Source organism: Hydra vulgaris, chromosome 09, assembly GCF_038396675.1.
Source record: "Hydra vulgaris chromosome 09, alternate assembly HydraT2T_AEP".
NCBI lineage: Eukaryota > Metazoa > Cnidaria > Hydrozoa > Anthoathecata > Hydridae > Hydra > Hydra vulgaris.
In genome coordinates, this window is record NC_088928.1 from 48928098 (window position 1) to 48951781 (window position 23684).

The 23684-nt window shown below is 26.3% G+C and overlaps 1 protein-coding gene across 1 annotated transcript in view; it reads right to left on the bottom strand.

Moving 5' to 3' along the window:
• Positions 1–23684, bottom strand: part of LOC100204104 (apoptosis-resistant E3 ubiquitin protein ligase 1) — a 69175-nt gene that overhangs the window by 2210 nt on the left and 43281 nt on the right. Inside the window, exons 10-17 of the mRNA XM_065805955.1 lie at positions 22730–22851; positions 14265–14340; positions 14012–14124; positions 11524–11706; positions 5080–5205; positions 4805–4934; positions 1809–1867; positions 1647–1733 (exon numbers count right to left, since the gene is read on the bottom strand). Of these exons, the coding sequence (XP_065662027.1) occupies positions 1647–1733; positions 1809–1867; positions 4805–4934; positions 5080–5205; positions 11524–11706; positions 14012–14124; positions 14265–14340; positions 22730–22851 (896 nt within the window). The remainder of the gene's footprint in view (positions 1–1646; positions 1734–1808; positions 1868–4804; positions 4935–5079; positions 5206–11523; positions 11707–14011; positions 14125–14264; positions 14341–22729; positions 22852–23684) is intronic.

Here is a 23684-nt window from a genome sequence, read left to right on the forward strand (position 1 = left end):
ATTTAGCAATGCAAAGTGGAGTGATTTGAATATCTAGCAAAGAACTAACCTGTTTCTTTGGGATAATAGGAAGGGAGAAGTTAATAGATAAAATCCTAGGCAAAGATTTTACGACCACACTATGAGTAAGGTAATAAAATAAAAGGCTTATGTATAAGAGATGAAATTATAGATCTACCTTTATTAATTACACTGTAAAAGATTTTCAAATCTCTAGAACCCAACTTCTGAGATATAATACAAGATTTATCTGACAATAATGGACTTTAGTGTTAGATAATGCAGGGTTAGTTGCCAACCAATTAAGTGAACGAGCATAAAAGTCACTAATAACAACAATATCATCAGCCGATGGCTAAAGAGAATGAGCTTAATCAATTTGATCAGAAATAACATCAGAAAGAGTGTAGTCTCAGCAAGCAGAAAAACAATAAGCAACAATGAAAAAAATGAATAAAAAAGGTGCAAAATAAAAGTTCATAAAAGAATAGTCAGAAGATTCAAATAAAAATACAACAAATAAATTAATGAATGTACAAGTATATGCTTAGGCCGAATAATGATAGCCTTAAACACTGAGATCTAAGAATGAAACTGAATGTCAATTGCAGTTGTCTCGGCCCTCCTAATCAACCAAAGTTGTAAAAAATGGTCCTTATATAATCTTTGCAATGCATATTAAAAATACCAACATGGACATGATATGTGCGTAACATGGAAATTTAACACTCTTACATGTTGAAGCTGTTGAAAGCTCCTCTCAGAAAACAATTTAACACAAGTCTACATCTACATCAGTCTTTTAGATGAAGAAAAGAGTGCACAGCGGGTCAACTGAAACTTTCTGTATACTTCTAGAGTCTTTGCTTAGAAGGCCTTCTACAAGACAGTAACCAGATACACTTAACATTTTCCCAAGCTAGTATTTGTATTGAGACAAAATCTCAATTCTCTGCTCAACCAAAACTCTAAAGGCAGAAGGTATTTTCAGTTAAAATTAACTTTTACTAAGAAAAGCAAGTCTTACAAAGATGGCGGGCATGTCACAGGTTGTACTGTATTGCATGTTACCAGTTGTAGGGTAATAGAATTATTTGAAATCTCTTAATTTCATAAAGTATAAATGCATAAGTGTGTGACAATAAAATAAAATGTATAAAAGTTATGATTAAAAAAAAATGTAAAATTTAGCTTGGATTTGGATCTCACAAGAATTTTTTTTTTACTGTGATAGATCCTTTTTTATACATAATCTTTTCTAAAATCCCTCATCCAGTCTTGCTTTCATTATTATCAGTATACCTTATAAAAAAGTAAACAATGAACAAAATGCATTATTGCTATATTGAAAATTCACAGTAATATAATTAAAAAAAAAAAAAAAATTGTAAACTTTTAAAGTTTTTTTTTAATTAATGTAATAGATAACATGTTAACTAGTTGTCTCTTAATGCATTTAAAACTTCTGGTAACTGATCAACTATTTAAAAACCCTTCAACTATCTTTTAAATGAATAAAATAGTCATCAAGTCAAAAAATTCAATTCGACGACTTAAAACTTGTTTAATTTTTTATATTATTAAATTTATTTTAATAAATTAAAATAAAAACTAATAAAAATAATTTACAATGAGAAATATAATACCTTGTCATTAAGATCTATACCAAACAAAAAAGTGGAGTTTGCTTTCCAGTCTGATACACTGATATATTCCATACCACAAAGTAGCAGCTGGAAAAAAAAGCTTTTTAAAATATATATTTATGAATAACAATTTTTACACCAGGAATTTTGGTAAACATTTACCTCTAGCTCATTTTCATCAAACATTGAAAGAAGCCCATCTGGAATGATAAAGTGAAGACCTAGGAGTTTTTAATATATATATATATATATATATATATATATATATATATATATATATATATATATATATATATATATATATATTATATCTGCAACATACAATATATATATATTATATCTGCAACATATAATATATATATATACATATATATATACATATATATATATATATATATATACATATATATATATACATATATATACATATATATATACATATATATATATATATATATATATATATACATATATATATATATATATATATATATATATATATATATATATATATATATATATATATATATATATATATTATAACTGCAATATATTCAGGCCAGTTTAGAGACCATTATATCTGTTTAAGCATGAAACTTCAGTCTCCTGTTATTTAAAAACATATTAATTAATTTTAAAGATGGTTATAAAAGATCTAGCTTTTCTTTGAATGAATTGCGCTATCTTTTTTGTTAGCTATCTAGCTAAACAAATAACAACTAAACGCAGACAATAGGATGGTTCAAAAAACCTTTTTGAAAAATGTCTGAAGCTCACATGTTGAGTTCTACAAGATAAAATAACACTGGATTTAAAAACTTTTTGAACAAAAAATATTTTTAGGGGTGCCTCAAGACCGTTGAACATTTAATGGGTCCCTAATATTAATAAAAAAAAAAAAGAAGCTCTCAAAAAAAGTGAAATTAAATAAAAATTTCAAAAAAATTAGCATTTTAGATTTTACTGTCTAAAAAATGACATTTTTTGATTTAAAATTAAAAGTATAGATTTTTAAAAACATTTTTGATTATAATTTTCTTTCTCAATATTTTTTTATAAAATGATGATTATTTTTGAAATTTTTATACAATTTCGCTTCTTTGGAAACCCAACAAGAACTTTGAAAAAAAAAATTTTTATTAATATTAGGGACCTATTAAATGTTCAACATTCTTGAGACACTCCTAAAAATATTTTTTATTTAAAAAGTTTTTAAATCAAGTGTTTTTTTATCATATAGAACACATTAAGGTGCTAGCTGCAGACATTTTTCAAAAATGTCATTTTTTGAAAAATGTCTATTATTGCAAATTTATTTATTATTGTTTTTTGAAGCAGACAACATGTCATAAAATCACAATCATTTTTATGAGATACCTTTGTATATAACAGAACACATTGTATACTAGGATTTCAAAAAACAGGAAAAAAAAACTTAATTGTTAATGCTAAATTTTTATTTATCATAACTTTATTGCTTATTTAATCAAACAGGAGTACAAATATTTTTAAATATTAAGTAAAAAAAAAAAAAGAAACTTTTTTAGATGAACTGTATATGCTACTACTGCTTTAATTCTGTATATACTAAGACTGCTTTAATTCTTTTCCACTTGAAAAAAATATTTCTTGATAATATTTTTAGTGTTTAGCTTATTTTTTCTACATTTTAAAAATAATTTTAAAAAGTTTTTTAACCTCTATCATAAACAATTGGGCAGGTGAATAAAAAAAAGCAGTTGCTTTTACTCAGCGTTTTTGGATTATTTGCTCGGCTTTAGGAAAATAAAAATTTGAACAATTTTGCTCAAATTTTTATTCACATAAAGCTGAGCAAATAATCCAAAAACGCTGAGTAAAAAGCAATTGCTTTTTTTTATATACCCGGCCTAATGACTTTAATTTCTCATTATAAGTGGGAACTTTAGATACTCTTTAATCTTTCTGTTTACTATTTGTATGTTGGAGTACAATCTTTTAAACTTTTTTCTATATCGAGTAAACACAAAAATGGAATCACATTTATTTATAGCTGTCAGCAAAGTAACTCAAACATTCTTCTAATTTTGTATAAACTGCCCTTCAAACGCTTCATTTATTTCACTAATGTCAATTCATCACAATCAAGTTTTAAACTATATTCATGTTATTTATGATGAAACTTAATAAATTTCTTGCATTTAGTTAGTTAGCTATTGTCATTATACTTTTCAACAAATGTGGAGAAACAAATTTTTATGGTGTAAAAAAGTAAAAGAGTTTTATGTTCACTAACTAAACACTCCTAATGAAAGTCTCACAAGTTAATACTTGATTAAAAATTCTTGTAAAGCCATAAAAAATGAAATAGTATCTGGTAAGGATGCTTCACATTAAGAATTAGGATTGTAGCCTTCTTAAAAACCTTTAAAAATTTCTTTACAACACAAAAAACCAACACAAATTAAACTTTAACTTGTTATAGGTCTTTAATTTTTTATTTATTTCATTTTCTCAATTTACAAACAAAGGTTATAAATGTATCAAACATTCGAGTCTTGTGTTGGTAAAAAAAACTCAGATTTGGCATATCACTAGTATGTATTATTTTATACAACATACTTAAATATTAATTAATATAGGCATATATATGTGTATATATTATACACATATATACACATTTCAATGCACATTTAACTGTGCATGAAATTTCACTGATAACGTTATGTAGAAATAGTTATCTTTGCATAAATGAACTGATAGTTTGAGTTTGGACAGGTACAATTTTGGTATGAAAAACATTAAATATGATAAAAAATATTTAGAATGTTTGTTACTAGTCTCTTTTTTCTAAAAAACTTAAGTATATTTCAAAAGATAGAAAAATAAAGTCAAGATGTTAGATTAGTTTTGAAAAAAAACTGGAGAGTTTAGAGTGTTGACTTGTGTTGCCTAAATTTCCAGCAAAAGAGTACATAAAAATAAAAACAAAAACAAAAAAAATTATTTGTCTTTAAAAAGAACACATTGTCTGTCATAACACTCAGTCAGTGTAAGTATTAAAGCCCCTGCCCAAAGTTATTTTTAGTGCATCAATCTTTACTTCATTCTTACTTGTATGATGCAACACAGATTAACTTTATGACACTATTACTTTTAACACTGCACAAAATAAAAACCTTTTAAAAATGAGTCAATTTCCTCTGAAACAGATTCATGTAAACGAAATTCAGCAAGTCTTTGCAAGTAAATCTCTTTGTTAGAATCTATTACTTGAATTTGTGAACCGTTTGCCACTAGATCAACAACCTAGAATTAAAAATAATATTTTAGAAAATAAAATTGCATCATTCGGTGCAAAATATTACACAATTATCATACCTATAACAACTATAAATATTTTATCTATCAATATAACTATAAATATTGTATAAACATTGTATAACTATTAAACCTTAATAAACTTGTTGTCATTATCATAAACATCTTCAGTAAAATATATTTCCAGACATTCAGGGTTATTCTCCAGTATATATTTAATCTTTCCAGTGTAATACAGCTTATCATCACTAGCAAAATGCTGTAAAAAAAAAATCATTATATATTAGCAACTTATAAATATTAGTGCTTGATGTTCTTAAAAGAACAGAGAAATAAATAAATTAGTAGAAAATCACTTATCAAAGTTGTATTATATTTTACATTGACTTTTATCAACGAAGACTGAGCAGAAATGAATGATCAAATTAATAAACTTCAATTTATACCAAAAATTAAATTACAGGAAGTCATAAATGTCTTAAACACTGTAATGTTTCACATATTTGTGGAATATGTTAACACTATTATAAAAAGAAATCTTTAGAATTTTTTATTTCTGCTTTTTTTTATACTATATTTTTTTAAAGATTCAATATTATTACTAGTTTAACTCACTTATTTTTATAGTTTTTTAAGAGAAACTTATTTTAATGCCTGCATTTAGAAATCAATTCCAATTTTTTATTTAGTAAGCATTCTTGGTTCATATGTGTAATTATTTCAAATTTTTCTTGTAGACATAATTATTTCAAATTTTTCTTGTAGACATAATTATTTCAAATTTTTCTTGTAGACTTAATATGCATTTTTTGGAAATATTATTATACGCAGGTGCTGTTTTAAGGATAAACCAATTCAATGTAAAATCATCAATTGAATAAAATCAAACCGCCCAATGTTACATCAACCAGTTATGTAAAACACACATGACTGCTTTGATATAACAATGCATTTTTGATGGAACAGAAATTTGTGAATTTGTTGAACTATATATATTTTAGATTTATTAAGCAAAATAATCAATATTAATAATTAAGTCTTAAAGGTTTAATAGTAATCTATTAAAAAATTGGTCCGCAGCTCTATAAAATTACACAGGTCTACAAAAAATTGTTTTCTGTTTCATGGGTGTATGAATTTTTTAAAAATTAATTAGTTTTTAAAAAATCATACTTTTCACAGGTATTTTCATTCAATAGTTATGAAAAAAAGTGATTATGTCATTGTTTTTTTCAGATAAAAAAAGTTTTTACGTCACTCCATTTTAAACTTGGACTCATGAAACAATTTGTTAAAGCAATGAAAACTGAGAGTAATTGCTTTCAGTACATAATTACATCATTACCAGATTTGTCAATAGAGAAAAAAAAGGCAGGAGTTTTTAATGGGCCACAAACTTGGCCTTTTATAAATGATCAAGAGTTCATTAAAACAATGAATAATAGAAAACGGCTTGGTTGTTGTTTGTGGTTGTTGTAAAGTTGTAAAGAACTTTCTTGGAAATAAAAAAGCAGAAAACTCAGCAGATTTAGTTGATAAAATCTTGAAAGCCTTTTGTGATCTTGGATGTAAAATGAGTATCAAACTTCATTTTATAAATAGTCATCTTAACCAGTTTCCTGAAAATCTTAGAAATGTGAATGAAGAGCAGGGTGAACGATTCCACCAAGACGGCGATGGCAGACAACTATTGGAGTATTAAACAAGAAGACTCAGGAAAAGTTTATAAATAAAAGAGCAACAAGCAAAAGTTTCTTCCTGATTGAATAGTTTTGATTAAAAAATACTCTGAATCTGCAATCTTTTTTAAAGCTTAAGTTTTAATTTTGTAAACAAATTAAGTTTTAAAAAAACATATTCTAGCATTTCAAAATGATTTTTAAATCTATTATTTAGAATTATTTCTAACAACTTTCAAAACGAAAAAAAATATTTATTGCAAAAAATTTGTAGCTTACCATAAAAATCTGATCTCAGATTTAAATTCAGCGTATCAAAATTATGTAGGAGCAAATGTCAAATTTAATGCAATAAATTTTTTGTAGACCTGTGTTAAAAAAAATATTTAAAATTTTTTTTAAAATATTGGCTTTCAAATTAAAATAAGCAAATATTTAAAAATTGTAAATTTTCTTGATGCCACATATAACCTTTATACTCATATAACTCATATTTATCATTCAGTTTTTTGAAAGGTTTATATGAGTCTTTAAACTCATATAAACATTTCAAAAAACTGAATGATAAATTATTATATAACAATATTCACTCAAAGCGTCCACCTTAAATTCTAAAACAAATCCTAATTTCAATAAATAACAGGCTAAAACAAAACTTCTCTGATGAAAATGTATTCATATTCTCTAAACATAATTACGAAAATGCCCTTGAATTGATTTCTTAATGCAGGCATTAAAATAAGTTTCTCTTAAAAAACTATAAAAATAAGTGAGTTAAACTAGTAATAATATTAAATCTTTAAAAAAATAAAGTTTAAAAAAAATCAGAAATAAAAAATTCTAAAGAATTCTTTTTATAATAGTATTAACATATTCCATAAATATTACAGTGTTTTAAATATTTATGAATTCCTGTAACTTAATTTTTGGTATAAATTGAAGTTTATTTATTTGATCATTCATTTCTGATGAGTCTTTATTGATGAAACATAAAATGAAAAAGTTTTTCTACTAGTTTATAAAAAGTGATTTTCTACTAGTTTATAAAAAAAATAAAACGGCAAAATAAATGTTCTATTCCAAATATGAATCTTTTATTTAAATTCTAAACAAAACAATTAAATAAAAATGGAAAAATGTTTGCTGATTCAATTTCAAAAATTTAAGCCGATCTTATGCTGACTTACAACGGATTTAGGTCTGCAATTTTTTGCTGACTTTATTTTTCTTAATTTGGAGGGCTGTATGTATATACATACAGGCCTCCAAATTACAATACATGTGTGTGTGTGTGTGTGTGTGTATATATATATATATATATATATATATATATATATATATATATATATATATATATATATATATATATATATATATATATATATATATATATATACACTGTGTGACAAAAGTTATCGTACACTTTAAAAAAATTACTAGCTCTTAATTTATAATAAAAGAAATGCAAGGAACAAGTTAAAAACTGAATAAAAACTATTTGATTTATAATTATTTAAACAAAAATTGAAAAAACAGAACAAGAAAAAAAATTTATTTTAATATCTTGATGAAAAAGCAAGAAAAGTAACAAAAAGAAGGTGACAAAAGTTATCGTACGCTTTCAAAATAGTACACTTTGATAAATATTATGGGAACTAAACTTATATTTTAGTATTGTGTATTTTGTCCTTTAGCTTTTACAACAGCAGCAAGACGTCTTGGCATCGATTCAACGAGTTTTTTTGTAATAGACGGATCGATTGATTCCCACGTCTTTACAATTTGGACTTTTAATTGTTCAATGGTGTTTACACCTGTTCTATCTATTCATCTATCGATTTCATCCCATAAATGTTCTATTACATTCAAATCAGGGCTTTGAGGTGGATGATTTTGTATGTCCCAACCTTTTTTTTCCATAAATTCCATCACATCTTTGGCCTTATGTTTGGGATCGTTATCTTGAAGAAAAACGAAGTCATCACCAATACCAAGATTACGTGCTGATTGTTCAACATTTTCTTTAATAATACGTTTATAGTAATGTTTATCCATATTTCTTTCAATAAATACTAACTTTCCAACACCTGCTGCCAACATAAATCCCCAAACCATTACTGATCCATTTCCGTGTTTAAATGTTCGGACCGTAGTCCCATTTTCTAAGCAATTTTTTGATGAACGCCATACACGAATTCTACCATCAGATCTTTTTACATTAAATTTAGACTCATCTGTCCATAAGACTTTATTCCAGAATGAGTTTGGCATATCAATGTACGTTTTAGCATAGTTTAATCGAAGCTTACAATTTTTATCACTAATACAAGGAACCTTTCTTGGAACGCGATTCACTATTCCTCGTCTTTTAAGACTTCGAATGACTGTTTTTGGACTAATTTTAACCCCCAAATTGTTTTCGATTTTGCAAGCTAAAGTTTTGGCACTTACAAAACGATTTTTCTTGATTGTGGAAGCTAAGCTTCATTCAGCACGCTTATTAAGTTTTTTTGGACAACCACTTCGGGGCAAATCAGCTAATTTTCCTGTTTTTTTGAACTTGTTAATAATTGAAGAAACTGTGGATTTTTTAGAATCAACAATTTTTGCAATACAATTTAACGATTTTCCTTCATTCCAATGCTTAATTATTAGCTTATGAATTTCTACAGTGGTCTTAACTGGTTTCGAGCTCATTTTACTTTTTCTTAACCAAAAAATTCATTTAAAACAATTGAAAATAATCTTAAAGTGTTTATAGTTTACTTTATTTTCAAAAATGTATGAAAAATGGTGGACATAACGGTTTGGAGTTAAATAAATATTAGTGTACGCCAAGTGTACGATAACTTTTGTCATCACCTTTAATGTACTTTTTTCAAATTTTTAGCCTAATTTTAATGTTATTTCAATATAAATTCCAAAAAATTCATAAATTAACAAAATAAATACTATTAAAAAAAATTATAAATAATTTTCATTAAATATAGCAGAAAAATTGTGTCTATATTGAATATTGTTTTTTTTTCTTAGCGTACGATAACTTTTGTCACACAGTGTGTATATATATATATATATATATATATATATATATATATATATATATATATATATATATATATATATATATATTAGGGGTGTTCAGAAAAAAATAATTTCGAAAATCAAAAAGCCAAACCATCTAGATTTAAAGCAATTATGCTAAATATCCAAAAAAAATTGAGCACAATTGAATCACTATTTCCTTGCCCTCAAAGGGCATATTTAGAAAGACCTCAAAATGACTTATTTTAAGCAACTTGAGGGTAAGACTAACATAAATATTTTTAATAACTTTTTTTTCTAGGGTATAAATAAATATATGAACTTTTGATTAAAATGGTATGGTTTTATTTTCTCCCCTAAAAAAAGTATAATTCACATTTTAAATTGGCTGAAATTTAGATAATATGCAGTGCTGCATTTTTATTTAGATTCATAGTAAGGTTTACAAATATCTTTATTCAGAATTAGATTAAAATTAAATATTTTATGTATGTTTAATATTACTAATGCTTTAGATATTGTTGCATCAACATATCGTTGCATCATGCCAATATATTGTTGCATTATATCAACAAGCCTCTCTCTAAATTTTATTTGCATATTTTTCAAAAACTTCAAACAAAGATTGGGTATACCAGTAACCAGAGGCGCTGAGAGCCATCCCTATTTTTCTAAATTTTTCTGTTATCAGTAAATGACCTTACTCTTTTTAGGTGCCTTCTTTATATTTGGGGGTTATTCTTGGTAATGGCCATTAGGCACAAAAGTTGAATTAAAAAATGAATCAGAACTTGTATTAGAACTTAGTTCATTTTTAAAATTAGATTCCATTAATTGCACTTTTTGATTGATTGTTCTTTTTTTCTTTCTGTTACACTCTGCTGCCTGCAAGCATAAAAAAAATTTAATTTAACTGAAATAATTAACAATAAAAATACCGCCTAAAATTTTTAGTTGACTTTAAACTGTTAGTGGTCGGCATCAGGTCATCAACCTGATGCCGACCACTAACAGTTTAAAGTCGGCAATAAACTGCTGACCTTAAACTGATATAGGTTGACATCAGGTTTGCAAAAAAAAATTTGACACAAAGGAATTACTATAAAGCTTACTAAAAAATATTGAAGTAAGGGATAAGGATAGAAATGGTCAGTATGGAATAGACTTACCAAGACCTGTATACTTTACGAGTCCGGCTTGCTAGTATTTAATAATAACCTTAAAAACTTAATAATAAAGTAAGGTTCTTTATTTTAACAGGGAAATATGTTAAAAGAAAAATATACATGACTTCTTTGATGTAACAACAGGCATTTTTGATAGAGCAGAAATTGTAAACACACATGTATATGTGTGTGTGTGTGTGTGTGTGTGTGTGTGTGTGTGTATATATATATATATATATATATATATATGTATATATGTATATATATATATATATATGTATATATGTATATATGTATACATGTATACATGTATATATATATATATATATATATATATATATACATATATATATATATATATATACATATATATATATATATATATATATATATATATATATATATATATATATATATATATATATATATATATATATATATATATATATATATATATATATATATATATATATATATATATATATATATATATATATATATATATATATATATATATATAGTTTCAATCATCATATTACTTAATTTATTATTTATTATTTAAAAAAAAAAGTTGCATGGTTCCACACAAGTGTGAAACCATGAAACCAATAACTATTGCATAATAAGTCATTATCATTACATAACAAGTCATAACCAACTCAAGTTTCTTAAGCTGTAAACGGTTACCTTCCAACTAACTCCATAACCCAGTATAAGTGACAAAAATGATCTTGAAAACCTGGCTTTGATAAATAACTGCCTTACTTGACCAAAAGAACATTCAACTAAACACTTTCCAATAAGTAAACCAAGAAATTCATATAACTTTATGTTTTGATAGGTTTTTTCACGAAAAGGATTGGGATGAATCTAAACATTAAGATAATATCATGTAATTCCAACAAAAAAGATTGAGATTATATTATGCAAAAACAACAACAAAGAAAAAACATTTGGATTATAATTAGAGATGTATCAGATATAAAATTACTATACCAGTGATATTATACTACACTAAATATTTAACACTTCCTGTCATGCCGGATATATCATATATTTGACCAGATATCCAGGGTATTGCTTTATATTGCTTTTTTGTAAACTTTTTTTTCATTTATTTTATCAAAAAAAATAGAAATTCACAATAATAAATTAAAGTGTCACTCGTATATTTAAAAATAAGTCAATGGCGTGACACCTAAAAAAATTATATTAGAAACAACATAGAGAGAATTTAAAATAAAATACAGAAAGAAAAAAAAGGAATAGTAAATTGATATTAGAGTATGTTGGCGAACATAGTACTGTGTTAATGAAATCTATAGTCTCATGAGAGTTTATTTAAGTGAATTAGTTGATAGTACCACAATAGTTGATAGTACCATGATAGCTTGTAGAAACACTTAAAATTATCAATAAAATAGTAGATACAAGAACACATTAATTTTTTAAGAATTTTGCTGATATTTGATAATAATGATATTGGTCTATAGTTATAAGGCTCAATAAATGCAGTTTTTAAAATAATAGGAATATACCATACTAATAATACATATATACATAACAGTGAGAGATTAAGTTGTTTTATGTATTGGAGAAATATCATAAGCAAAACGTTTAAGAATAAAGGTTGCATTTGACTTTTTTTCAGTTTGGAAGCTTTGGAACCAGAAGCTTAGCCATCATTTAGAGAAAGAATAAGTGACATGGTTTCATTTTTGTCATTTAGGTTTAATGAATACAAAATCATTATACATGATCCAGTCGAAATCTTGAAAATTTTAACTCATTCTTTATCCCTGAAGAAAAGCAAAAAAATATTAACTTATCCCTTACTTACCAATTTAGGATGAGTAAATAATTTTTTGCAGTTCTTCAGGGATTGAAATAAAAAAAGAGTTAAAAATTTCTGAGATTTAAAACTGGATTGTGTATAATGGTGTTGTTTAAAGATAATAGGGTATAAGATATCTTTTCAACATATTCAAAAGACCTCTAATACCCTTCCACATCACCCTCAAACTATTGCTATTAGTAAAAAATTTAAAAAATGTTTTTTTTGCTTCATGGATTGTTACAAGTAAATTTTTATAGGTTTTGTAAGCTTTTTAAAATTTAGTTATTCATTTTTTGTTTTGAGAAATTTCTTAAATATTTTATTTTTTCATTAAGGTTTGCTGAAGTAACCCATGGTTTAATACTCCAAGCTAAGCCATAATTACTTAGTTTCTTAAGCGATTAAAAAGCTAGTAAAAAAGTCTTTAAACAATTTATTAGTAATCATTGGAAACTTTGATCTCAGTTTCTTTTCAAGTAATCATTCCTAAATTTTTAACTATTTTGTTTTTTGAAATTTCTAAGATAAATATGGCTTTTATGAGAACAACTTTTTCTTTTTGAACAAGTCATTAACTAAATAAAACTTGTTTTAAATAATCGATAAAAACTGGTATAATTGCACTGACCTTTTTAATACTGTTGCTACTAAGTAATGATCACAAACTTATCTGTGTTTATAGTGTAAACTTCCCCATGCACCCCTCAAAAGCTACAAGCATTTTTTCAACTAACCTTTGATTTAAATAATAACTGAAATATCCAAAGTAACAAAGAAAACAAAGTTGTTATTTTAAGTATGTCCATATATTTAATGAAAAGTTTATGACTTGTTTTTTTTTAGTTTCTAAAAAAAACCTAGCTTCATCTCAAAACAATTTTACTATCATTTTTGACAAAATTAGGAATGCAGCAATCTTCCTATTTTGAACTTTTAAGTATTCTCCCTTATCCAAAAGACCTTAAAAAATCTATATTTATTGCTATTTGTTTTATTTAATAATTATTAGTGATTAAAATTAAATATGTGTGTGTGTATATATATGTGTATATATATATATATATATATATATATATATATATATATATATATATATATATATATATATATATATATATATATATATATATATATATATAAACCATATATATATAAAAACAATATATATATAAAAAAAATATATATATATAAAGTATATATATATATATAAAATATATATATATATATAAAATATATATATATAAAATAAATATATATATATATATAAAAAATATATATATATAAAATATATATATATATATAAAATATATATATATATATAAAATATATATAACTTGCCAGTGCTTGTGAATCATCATCATTATACTTCCTAAACAGTGCACCCTTTTTATGTAACAACTCTGATAACAGCAGTTGTATAAATTCTCTTGTTAGGCCTCCATAATCAATTCCTGTAAAAAATATATATATATTTTTTAAATAAAAAAAAATGTTTCACTATCACAACATCAGAGTCAGTTCTCTAAGTATATAACTATTAAAAAAAAAGGATGTATAAAGAAAAATAATATTCGAAATCCAATTTATCTACCATTTTCTCCCTTAAATTTAATATGCAATTTTCTCCACCAATCAGATTGACTGTACGATTTAACAGAATTCATAGCCTAAATTAATGGCTTTCATTAATATAGAATTCAAAAAAAAAATTACTAATGCAATAAAAAGATAGAATTTATTTTATATATATATATATATATATATATATATATATATATATATATATATATATATATATATATATATATATATATATATGTATATATATATATATACATATATATATTTTGTTGCATTTGGGAAGCACGGAAGGAAAAAAATGATTCTTACGCCAACACATACGTCAATTTTAATTACTTTTGACTTTTGTCCAACATTTGCGTTTTGGATGAAAGTCAAAACCATTAATTTAATTACAAATTAATCGTTTTTTAAAAAAACCACAACAACGCAAATTTAATTGAGCAGAATGTTTTTAAAAACATTCTGAATGTTTTTAAAACATTCTGAATGTTTTTAACAATATAAACAATGTTTTTATTTTTATTTTTTTTAATAAAATGTTTTTATTTTTAGTTTTTTTACTGTAAATCATGCGGAGTGTTGCTACATTGACTATCTTATAGCCTGACTCGCCAGGGAGTACTGCTACATCGACTGACAAGTAGCCTGACTTGCAAGGGAGTGCTGCTATATCGACTGAGGGTTTGGTTGGGGCAGGCAGTGTATCAATTAATAAAAAAAATAAATTCCGGTCTTGCATTTTAATTTTTACTTTTTGCCAACAAAATATGGAAAAAACTTTCCATATTTTGTTGGCAAAAGCGAGAGGTTCCAAGTTTGATCCCCACCACAACCCTGGTAGTACTGCGCTCAACTTGTTTCTCCCCGCAGCAACCTTGTTCGTCGAGGTTCGTGTTTCGGAGTTATAGAGTTGAGAGAGGGTTATAACCACTATTAAATAGCCTCCTCATCTGTAGTGGAGGTGGTGAATAACAAAACAAAAATATATATATATATATATATATATATATATATATATATATATATATATATATAACATATATAAAAATTAAACTAAAATTCATAAATCAAACCAAAGTCAAATCATTAAAAAAATAATAATACAAATTTCCATAAAAATCAAAAAAATCAAATTTCTAAAAAAATCAATCATTAAATATTTATAATAATTTATACGCAATTTTTATATAGAACTTAATCTGCTAAATCTAAACTACTTGCTATAATAGAGTAGGGTAATTCCATGTCAATTGAGCCAGAAATTTTCAAAAATGTCACCATACATCTCAGATTTTGCTGATTTTTATACAGTTGAGAGTACTTAGTAAAACAAGAAATTCTTGAAAATTTTAGCTTCTAGCTCCAAGAGGATCCTGAAATATGATCATTTTACTTTCAACTGATCTTGGCCAGGCCCCTCTTGTCCTCTCAGAATTGAGACCTTTGTTTAAAGGTTCCAAGTCACATAGCTTTAAAAATATTTGATATTTTGACTTAAAAATTTGTACCTGGCTATTTTCAGGGTTGAAGAACCCAATGAAATAATCAAAAATATAAAAAAATATTTTTAAGTACCTGTAATTATCAATTTAAATAAATTTAGGCATTTTTTTATATACCTGATTTTGATGCTCAAGAAACCCATGTGGCCTTGATGATATCAAAAAAAAAATTTTTACACATTATTCTAAATTTTATGATCTTTCAGAAAACATAAGAGTTTTGATCTGCAAGTATATGGATTTCCAAATATGAATAACGGGGCACAGGCCCCACCTTTTTGTAGCGGAATCTTGCAATATATTTTCCACTACCTTTCAGACTAGCTAGAGCTATGAAAATTTCTGTATTTATATAGTGTGGATAAACGAGCATTTTAAAGTTAAAAAAGGGCCCAAGACACTAGGGGAGGGGGCTGGGGGCATGTGCCCCACTTTTTTGAGCAGAATCTTGAGATGGATTTTTCACTATCTTCCAGACAAGCTGCAGCTCTGAAACTTTCAGCATTTGTGTAGTCCTGATGAACATGCGTTAAAATTGTTTCAGGTCAGACGACCAGATGGTCCATGGGGCTGGGGCACCTGGGACCATGCCCCACTTTTTTTCTCAAAAAAAATTTTTTTTTTTTTTTTAAAACACATAAATGTGTTTTAAATTTAAGATAACTTTGAAAATATTGTATTCAAAAATTTTTATTGCTTTATACTTGTTCCGTTTTACTTCATTATTTACAAAATAAAATACAAAAAAAAATCAAAGTCAAGATAATGTTAAGATTAGCTTAGATGCATCGACGGTCAAAGTATAAAAACGTCCATTTGTTGTTACAGGTGCATCAATTATACAAGTTATGTTGGTAATTGGCACCCAACACTCATCTACTCTAGATGGCCAGAAAAGTTTATTAAAAGGACTGTGCGGGTGCATGAACGTTACCATAACATCTTGTTCTATATTATCAATTTCATTGATCATACCAATCCAATCAAATGCATCATATTTACACATAATGAATTCACCCAATTTCAAGGCATCAATGTTAATTTGCTGATCATTTTGAGAACTTTGAATTCCAGAAAAAGAAAAAATGCCTGTTATATGAACATCTTCACTTGTTCGTTTAAAGCTAATAGTATCTATAGATTCTGGTTTAAATTGATGATAGCTCCTAGTTCCAGGAATTGTTCTACTTAGCTCAAAACGTGTTTTCAAAGTGGTGCGCAATTCTGTCAGTCTTTCTTTTTCAATCTTGAAAAAAATAATCCCTTTAATATTGTTAGTACAGTAGTCAAACATTTTGTTACAATTCAATATCTGGTCATTTATGGGCCTTTGTAGACTTGCATTTGTAGTTAATCGTTTTACAGTGCCACCAATACCATCACATGGTGACTTACCATGGCTTGTAGCAAAAAATGTCCACTCTGCATCAATGTCAAAATCATTTTTATGGAGACAAATATTGTAAAGGTTTTTGTGATTTTTATACTGTGCAGCACAACCATCAGAAAAATAAAGAATCTTTGAAATTTTAGGATGATATTCTTTTAAATAGTTAACTATTTGTGTTTGAACTTCATACACAAAACCAGTGTCATGCTCATTATCTTCTGACATGAAGCAAAACGATTTTTCTTCAAGTTGGTCATTTTTGTTTAATAAATAGAGGGCAACGGGGTGCAATGTGCATTGACTTTTGCACCAATGGTAACTTTGGATTTCATCTTGAATCACAAAAGTGAAGTTTTCTGCAAAGTCACCTAAAACAATACAGCAGTCTTTTGCTAAATTTTCCTTTTGTTGCTTTAGATATCTTGCTTGACATTTTGCAATGTAGGAATGAGCTGTTAACTTGTTTATTGCCTCTGATAATATCAATTTGTATTCTTCCATTGTTGTTGTCTGATAGATCAATGTTGTTCTGTCTGTTTTCTGCCACTGATTGAATGACACCTCCTCGTCATTGTCAATTAGTTGTGCATCCAGAAACTTCTTTAAAGAAACTATACCTGGACAGTTCGGACATCGATGAACCATGCACTCATTACTTGTCACATCACAAACAACTTTTGTCATCAGATCTTTGTAAGTACATTTTATTTGTATAGCATTGGTCAAGAGTATTGCATTCTGATGGAGGGTACATACACAAACAGAATGAGTGCCTGATGCTCCAACAGTTATACACCATTTTGGTCCTAAACTGCAAAACTTAGAAAATCCAATAACTTCTTGAGGATATTTAGTTTTAAAAGAAACATAAAGTTCTTTAAGATTACATAAAATAAGGCGCTTTTGCATGTGTTGTTTTCTACCAATACTTACGTAATCTTTTTTACCAGGCATTTGTCTAGTAAATTCGTCATCATGGTATACATTGTTGACTCTATTTAATGTTATTTCTGAAAATATTTTTCCTTTCTTAGTGCCTGGAACTGAAAAAATCCCACTTATTTTCTTTAGTTTGCGCGCTTCTTTAATTTGGTATATAGTGACGTTGAAATATCTTGCAGCAAAATTTCTTGACCAAGACTCGGGTGTAAATGTTAACAACTGAATTTTAGTTTTTTGGTCAGAAACAATTAACTTTTCTTTTATTTCTGCTGTTAGTTTGTCTAGATCATCGCATTTACTTTTGTCAATAATTTTAGTATGAGGAATTTTATGTTTCAGTTCTTCTTCCCTAACATTATATACTTTTGAAATATGCTCTTCATACTTTGACATTATTTTTATAACTTTACTTTTAGCAACAGATAACCGTTGATGCTTTGGAATGCTATGTAGTTTTATGGGGGATACTCCTATTGTTTCCAAACTAACATTTAATGCCTCTCGTGACTTTTCAGAAGTACCACATGAAACAGATTCTTCAAGTTCACAATTATCTTGTTCATGAAATTTACTTATTATAGCATCAAAGCAGCTCCGACAAAGTTGATATCCAGGCACAACATTTGGAAAATTAATTCTTAATTGTTTTGCCATGTCTAATGTTATTACATGACTCCCTGAAATGAAAAGAACAATTTGATTTTAGTAATTACCTATCAATATGAAAATTATTTGTACTTATTTCAATATATAATGCATAACCAGATCAGCTTTTTTTCAAACTTTTATAAACTAGTAGATTTTAATTTCATTATTCAAAAAAGATTTTACAATAATTTTTTATCAACAATATTTACCTTTGATTGCTTTTCTTTTTGATTTATGCTTGTCCAATAAATTACAACATTTTGTGTGCTTCTTTTCAAAGTGTGTACCAAAAATCTTTGCATGATGAAGGCAGATTGTTAAAATTTTATCATCTGTTATTCCAGATCTCCAAATAAATTCTTCTCTGGCATCTTCTCTATAGCAATCAAATTTCTTTAAATCAATCTTTCTACAATAGCTTAGTTTATGACAAGTATCATTTAACTTTTTTCCAAAATCACATGAATCCATTCTTACTGTAATACTAAAAACAATTTGAGATTAATTTGATTTGAGATTAAAAATGAGAAATCAATAGTAATTAATTTAATGAAAGCAACTTAAGCAATCACCATGGTAATACAAAACTAAACAGTGATTGGTTTCTTTTATCTTACTTTGACAAAAAAAAAGTTTCCTTTTCACAAAGTTTAATTATACTAAATTTGTTAATGTTAAAAATGTTAATGATGACTTTAATAGGTAACAAATTTCTTCTATACTAGTGTAATGACAGGATGTTTTTTGTTTCTGTTAACAACTTGCTGTTACCATTTTAGAATTAGCAAAATATATTTTTCTTTTTTAATTCAAATTTTAAATTATACGAAATAAAATTCTGTTAAAATCATTACTTTAGACTGTTTTTAATCTTATACATGCAAATCAAAATTCTTATAAACATTAAGTTTCTTAAAACATTTTTAAAAGATTATTGAACATAAAATGATCAAAACCAAATGGAACAACTATAAATCACAAAAATTTGGGAAGCAATGTTATCAATGTTTCCCAAATTTTTGGGAAACATTGATAACATTGTTAAACATATGAAATGTTTAACGTTGTTAAAAATAAAAATCTAAAAAAAAAATTTGAAGACAATAGTTTTAAAGTTATCTTAAATAAGTTTTAAAGAAAAAAAAATTTTTTGAGAAAAAAAGTGGGGCATGGTCCCAGGTGCCCCAGCCCCATGGACCATCTGGTCGCCTGACCTGAAACAATTTTAACGCATGTTCATCAGGACTACACAAATGCTGAAAGTTTCAGAGCTGCAGCTTGTCTGGAAGATAGTGAAAAATCCATCTCAAGATTCTGCTCAAAAAAGTGGGGCACATGCCCCCAGCCCCCTCCCCTAGTGTCTTGGGCCCTTTTTTAACTTTAAAATGCTCGTTTATCCACACTATATAAATACAGAAATTTTCATAGCTCTAGCTAGTCTGAAAGGTAGTGGAAAATATATTGCAAGATTCCGCTACAAAAAGGTGGGGCCTGTGCCCCGTTATTCATATTTGGAAATCCATATACTTGCAGATCAAAACTCTTATGTTTTCTGAAAGATCATAAAATTTAGAATAATGTGTAAAAATTTTTTTTTTGATATCATCAAGGCCACATGGGTTTCTTGAGCATCAAAATCAGGTATATAAAAAAATGCCTAAATTTATTTAAATTGATAATTACAGGTACTTAAAAATATTTTTTTATATTTTTGATTATTTCATTGGGTTCTTCAACCCTGAAAATAGCCAGGTACAAATTTTTAAGTCAAAATATCAAATATTTTTAAAGCTATGTGACTTGGAACCTTTAAACAAAGGTCTCAATTCTGAGAGGACAAGAGGGGCCTGGCCAAGATCAGTTGAAAGTAAAATGATCATATTTCAGGATCCTCTTGGAGCTAGAAGCTAAAATTTTCAAGAATTTCTTGTTTTACTAAGTACTCTCAACTGTATAAAATTCAGCAAAATCTGAGATGTATGGTGACATGGCCTGGCTCAATTGACATGGAATTACTCAGTACCATTTGGCTTTCGCCATGCATATATTGAATAAATTAAAACCAAGGATTCTGGGATCAAAATGCGGACAAACAACTCAAAAATGTATAACAACAACAATACAAACTATTCAGTTTTCAATACAAACTCTCAATAACTTTTATTTAATTTAACTTTTATTTCTTGTTTAGTGTTTGTGTATATTTAAGAGCTGATTACAACCAAAGTTTTCATTTTGGGCATTTAGTTTAAATTTGAAATTTTAAAGCCTGATTACTCCAAGTTTTTATTTTTATCAGTAGATAGTTTTCTTTGGCAATAACTGAAATTTAATAATTGAACGAATTTAATGAATTTTTATATGCTTAGATTGGGTGTATTTTCCAAAAGTTAACTAATTGTTCCTCCTTCGTATTAAGCACCTGCGAGTAAAAGCATAAACAAAAAGAATTTGACAAGGTCAGAAAAATATTAACCAGCTCTAAACATTGACTGTTAAAATGTTATTTTTAAAATAAAAATATTAAAAATATATTTAGTTAATAAGCATATAAATTTCTTTTTAAAAATTGCAATCAAATATAATAAGTACACATTTACAAAAATGTTTATCAATAAGTTTTTAGCCATAATTTTTAAGAAAGCTTAAATTTCAACTCTGAAAAATTTGTTTAAAATGGCTTTTAATCTTTTTAAATTTACTTTTTTTTTTTTTTGCGATAGTACTTGTATAAGGATTACACAAAGGAATCCTTATATACACAGAAAAAAAAGTGAAAACTGCAATTAGCGAAAAAAGTAATAAATAAATAAACAGTTTAATTTGTAAAAGAAAAATTTAAATTTTAAAAAGATATTCAATCACACGAGTATTGTTAAAAGTTTACCAATTATGAAACATAAACTAACAATTATGTAACATAAACTAATTAATAAGCTAGTGGCAATAAATAAAGCATTACTCCATCAAATAATCTGAACTTTTGATTGAATTGTTTATTTCAACTTGAATCTAAATAAATATGTTCATTGAATTGTTCAAAATAAACTCATGCTTTTTACAATTCTTTTTGATTGCATGACCTCTTCTTTTGTAAACCTTACACACCTAAAAATACTGCAATATAAATATTTTCTTGTTTCTGTAAAAGCAAGTCTTTTTTTTAGGCAAGAAAATATTGAAACTTAATTAACTTCATAACTCCACAATTCTGAAATAAAGTCACACCAGTAATGCTACACTGATATAAAATTTGATACATGCTTATGCTTTTTTACAGATTACTATTAAGACTTTGTCTTACCTCTCACACTTCTTGAGCTGAAATATAAAAGTTGATAATTTGCTGGTCATAAAAGTAGAAAATTGATATTCATTAAAGCAAAAAAACTATATTTTTTATGTTCATATAATAAAGGACTAAATGATACAAAAAATCAACAGTAAAACCATGTCCATTTCCAGAATCAAAATCAACAATGCTGCATTCTCTATTTATATCAGAACTAATGAATAATTTATAAATTTCTTTGTTATGATGATTATACATATTATTTGCATCTATGTTAATGTTATTTTTATTCTTTTTGACAAGAAAATCTACAAGATGTAAACTTTTTGTTTAAATATATAATTTCGAAAGCTTTATTTTTCTTTTCCTTTTTTCCTAGTTTATCATCTTTAGCTATTACTATTTTTTTTTAATTACACTAGCTGGCAAACGTTAAGGTAGCAAGAATCTGGTGAGAATAAATCATAATAACATTGTTTTATTGCACTTTTAAACCCATTTTCTTCAGAATTGGTATTGAGTTTCTTTTTATTTTGTATTGTTTGTCCGCATTTCGATCCTAAAAAGCTTTGCCAAAAGTTTATCAAATCTATTTTTAGAACCCCAACAGTACCCTTTTAAATTTAATTTTTAAAAAAAGAAAAAGTTTTGAAAATTTAAAAAAAAAACAATAATTCATAAAATAAAGTAATTCTTACATCATTAAGCAAGTTATCTCGACTAACTTCAATAGATGCTGTTGTCATACTACTGCGTGGGTGCATGTTTTCTATTGTGTTATAAAAAAACTTTTGCTTTTCTTTAAATGATTGAGAACCACCTAAAAAACAAAAACTACCAATTAAAAATATAGGAAAAAGATTATTAATTTACTTTAAAAAGAACTTTTTTGTTTTACTTTTTAATTATTATTTGCCTATGCCTATTTACGTCAGTTGGTGTATGACCTTGACTGTGACTATCTAAATAAACTATAATTAACAACAACACAATGTAATGTAACTACATTAGTTAAAAAACATAAAACTACTTTGAATAAAACATTGTAGTTATAAAGATTTATAACTCTATTAAGTCAGTTTCCTACTTACTAAAAAACCTAAAACAGATTGGCCAAACTTAATTAAACTTACTTTAAGTTTATAGATCCTTCATCCTATCTCACATCTTATACAGCACTCCTTACCTCACATCTTGTAAGACTTGAGTAGATTTCATCTATTTTGACTTAGCAAAAGCCTTTGATAAGGTATTGTGTTTAAAATTAATGCACAAAATAGAAAATTATGGCTTTTTAAACATATTAATGGCTCAATATCAATTAATCAAATAATCAAATGGCTCAATAGTTTCTAATCTAATAGGTTGGCAGAAATGTTCTCATGCATTTTTGTTCATGAGGCTAACTTATTAATTTATGCACAAAATTTATTCAAACAAAAAACAAAAAGCAACTAGTAGTCAAAGTAGTCGCCTTCCGAATCGAATGCATAAAATTTATTCAAACAAAAACCAAAAGCAACTAATAGTCGCTTTCCAAAATGATGCAATTCAACCACATATCCAGCAACATGTAGATTTCCTCAATTTCATTAACATTTCAGAACTTTTTGACTCTCAAAAAATGCTCCATTGATCAGAAAAAATGATATT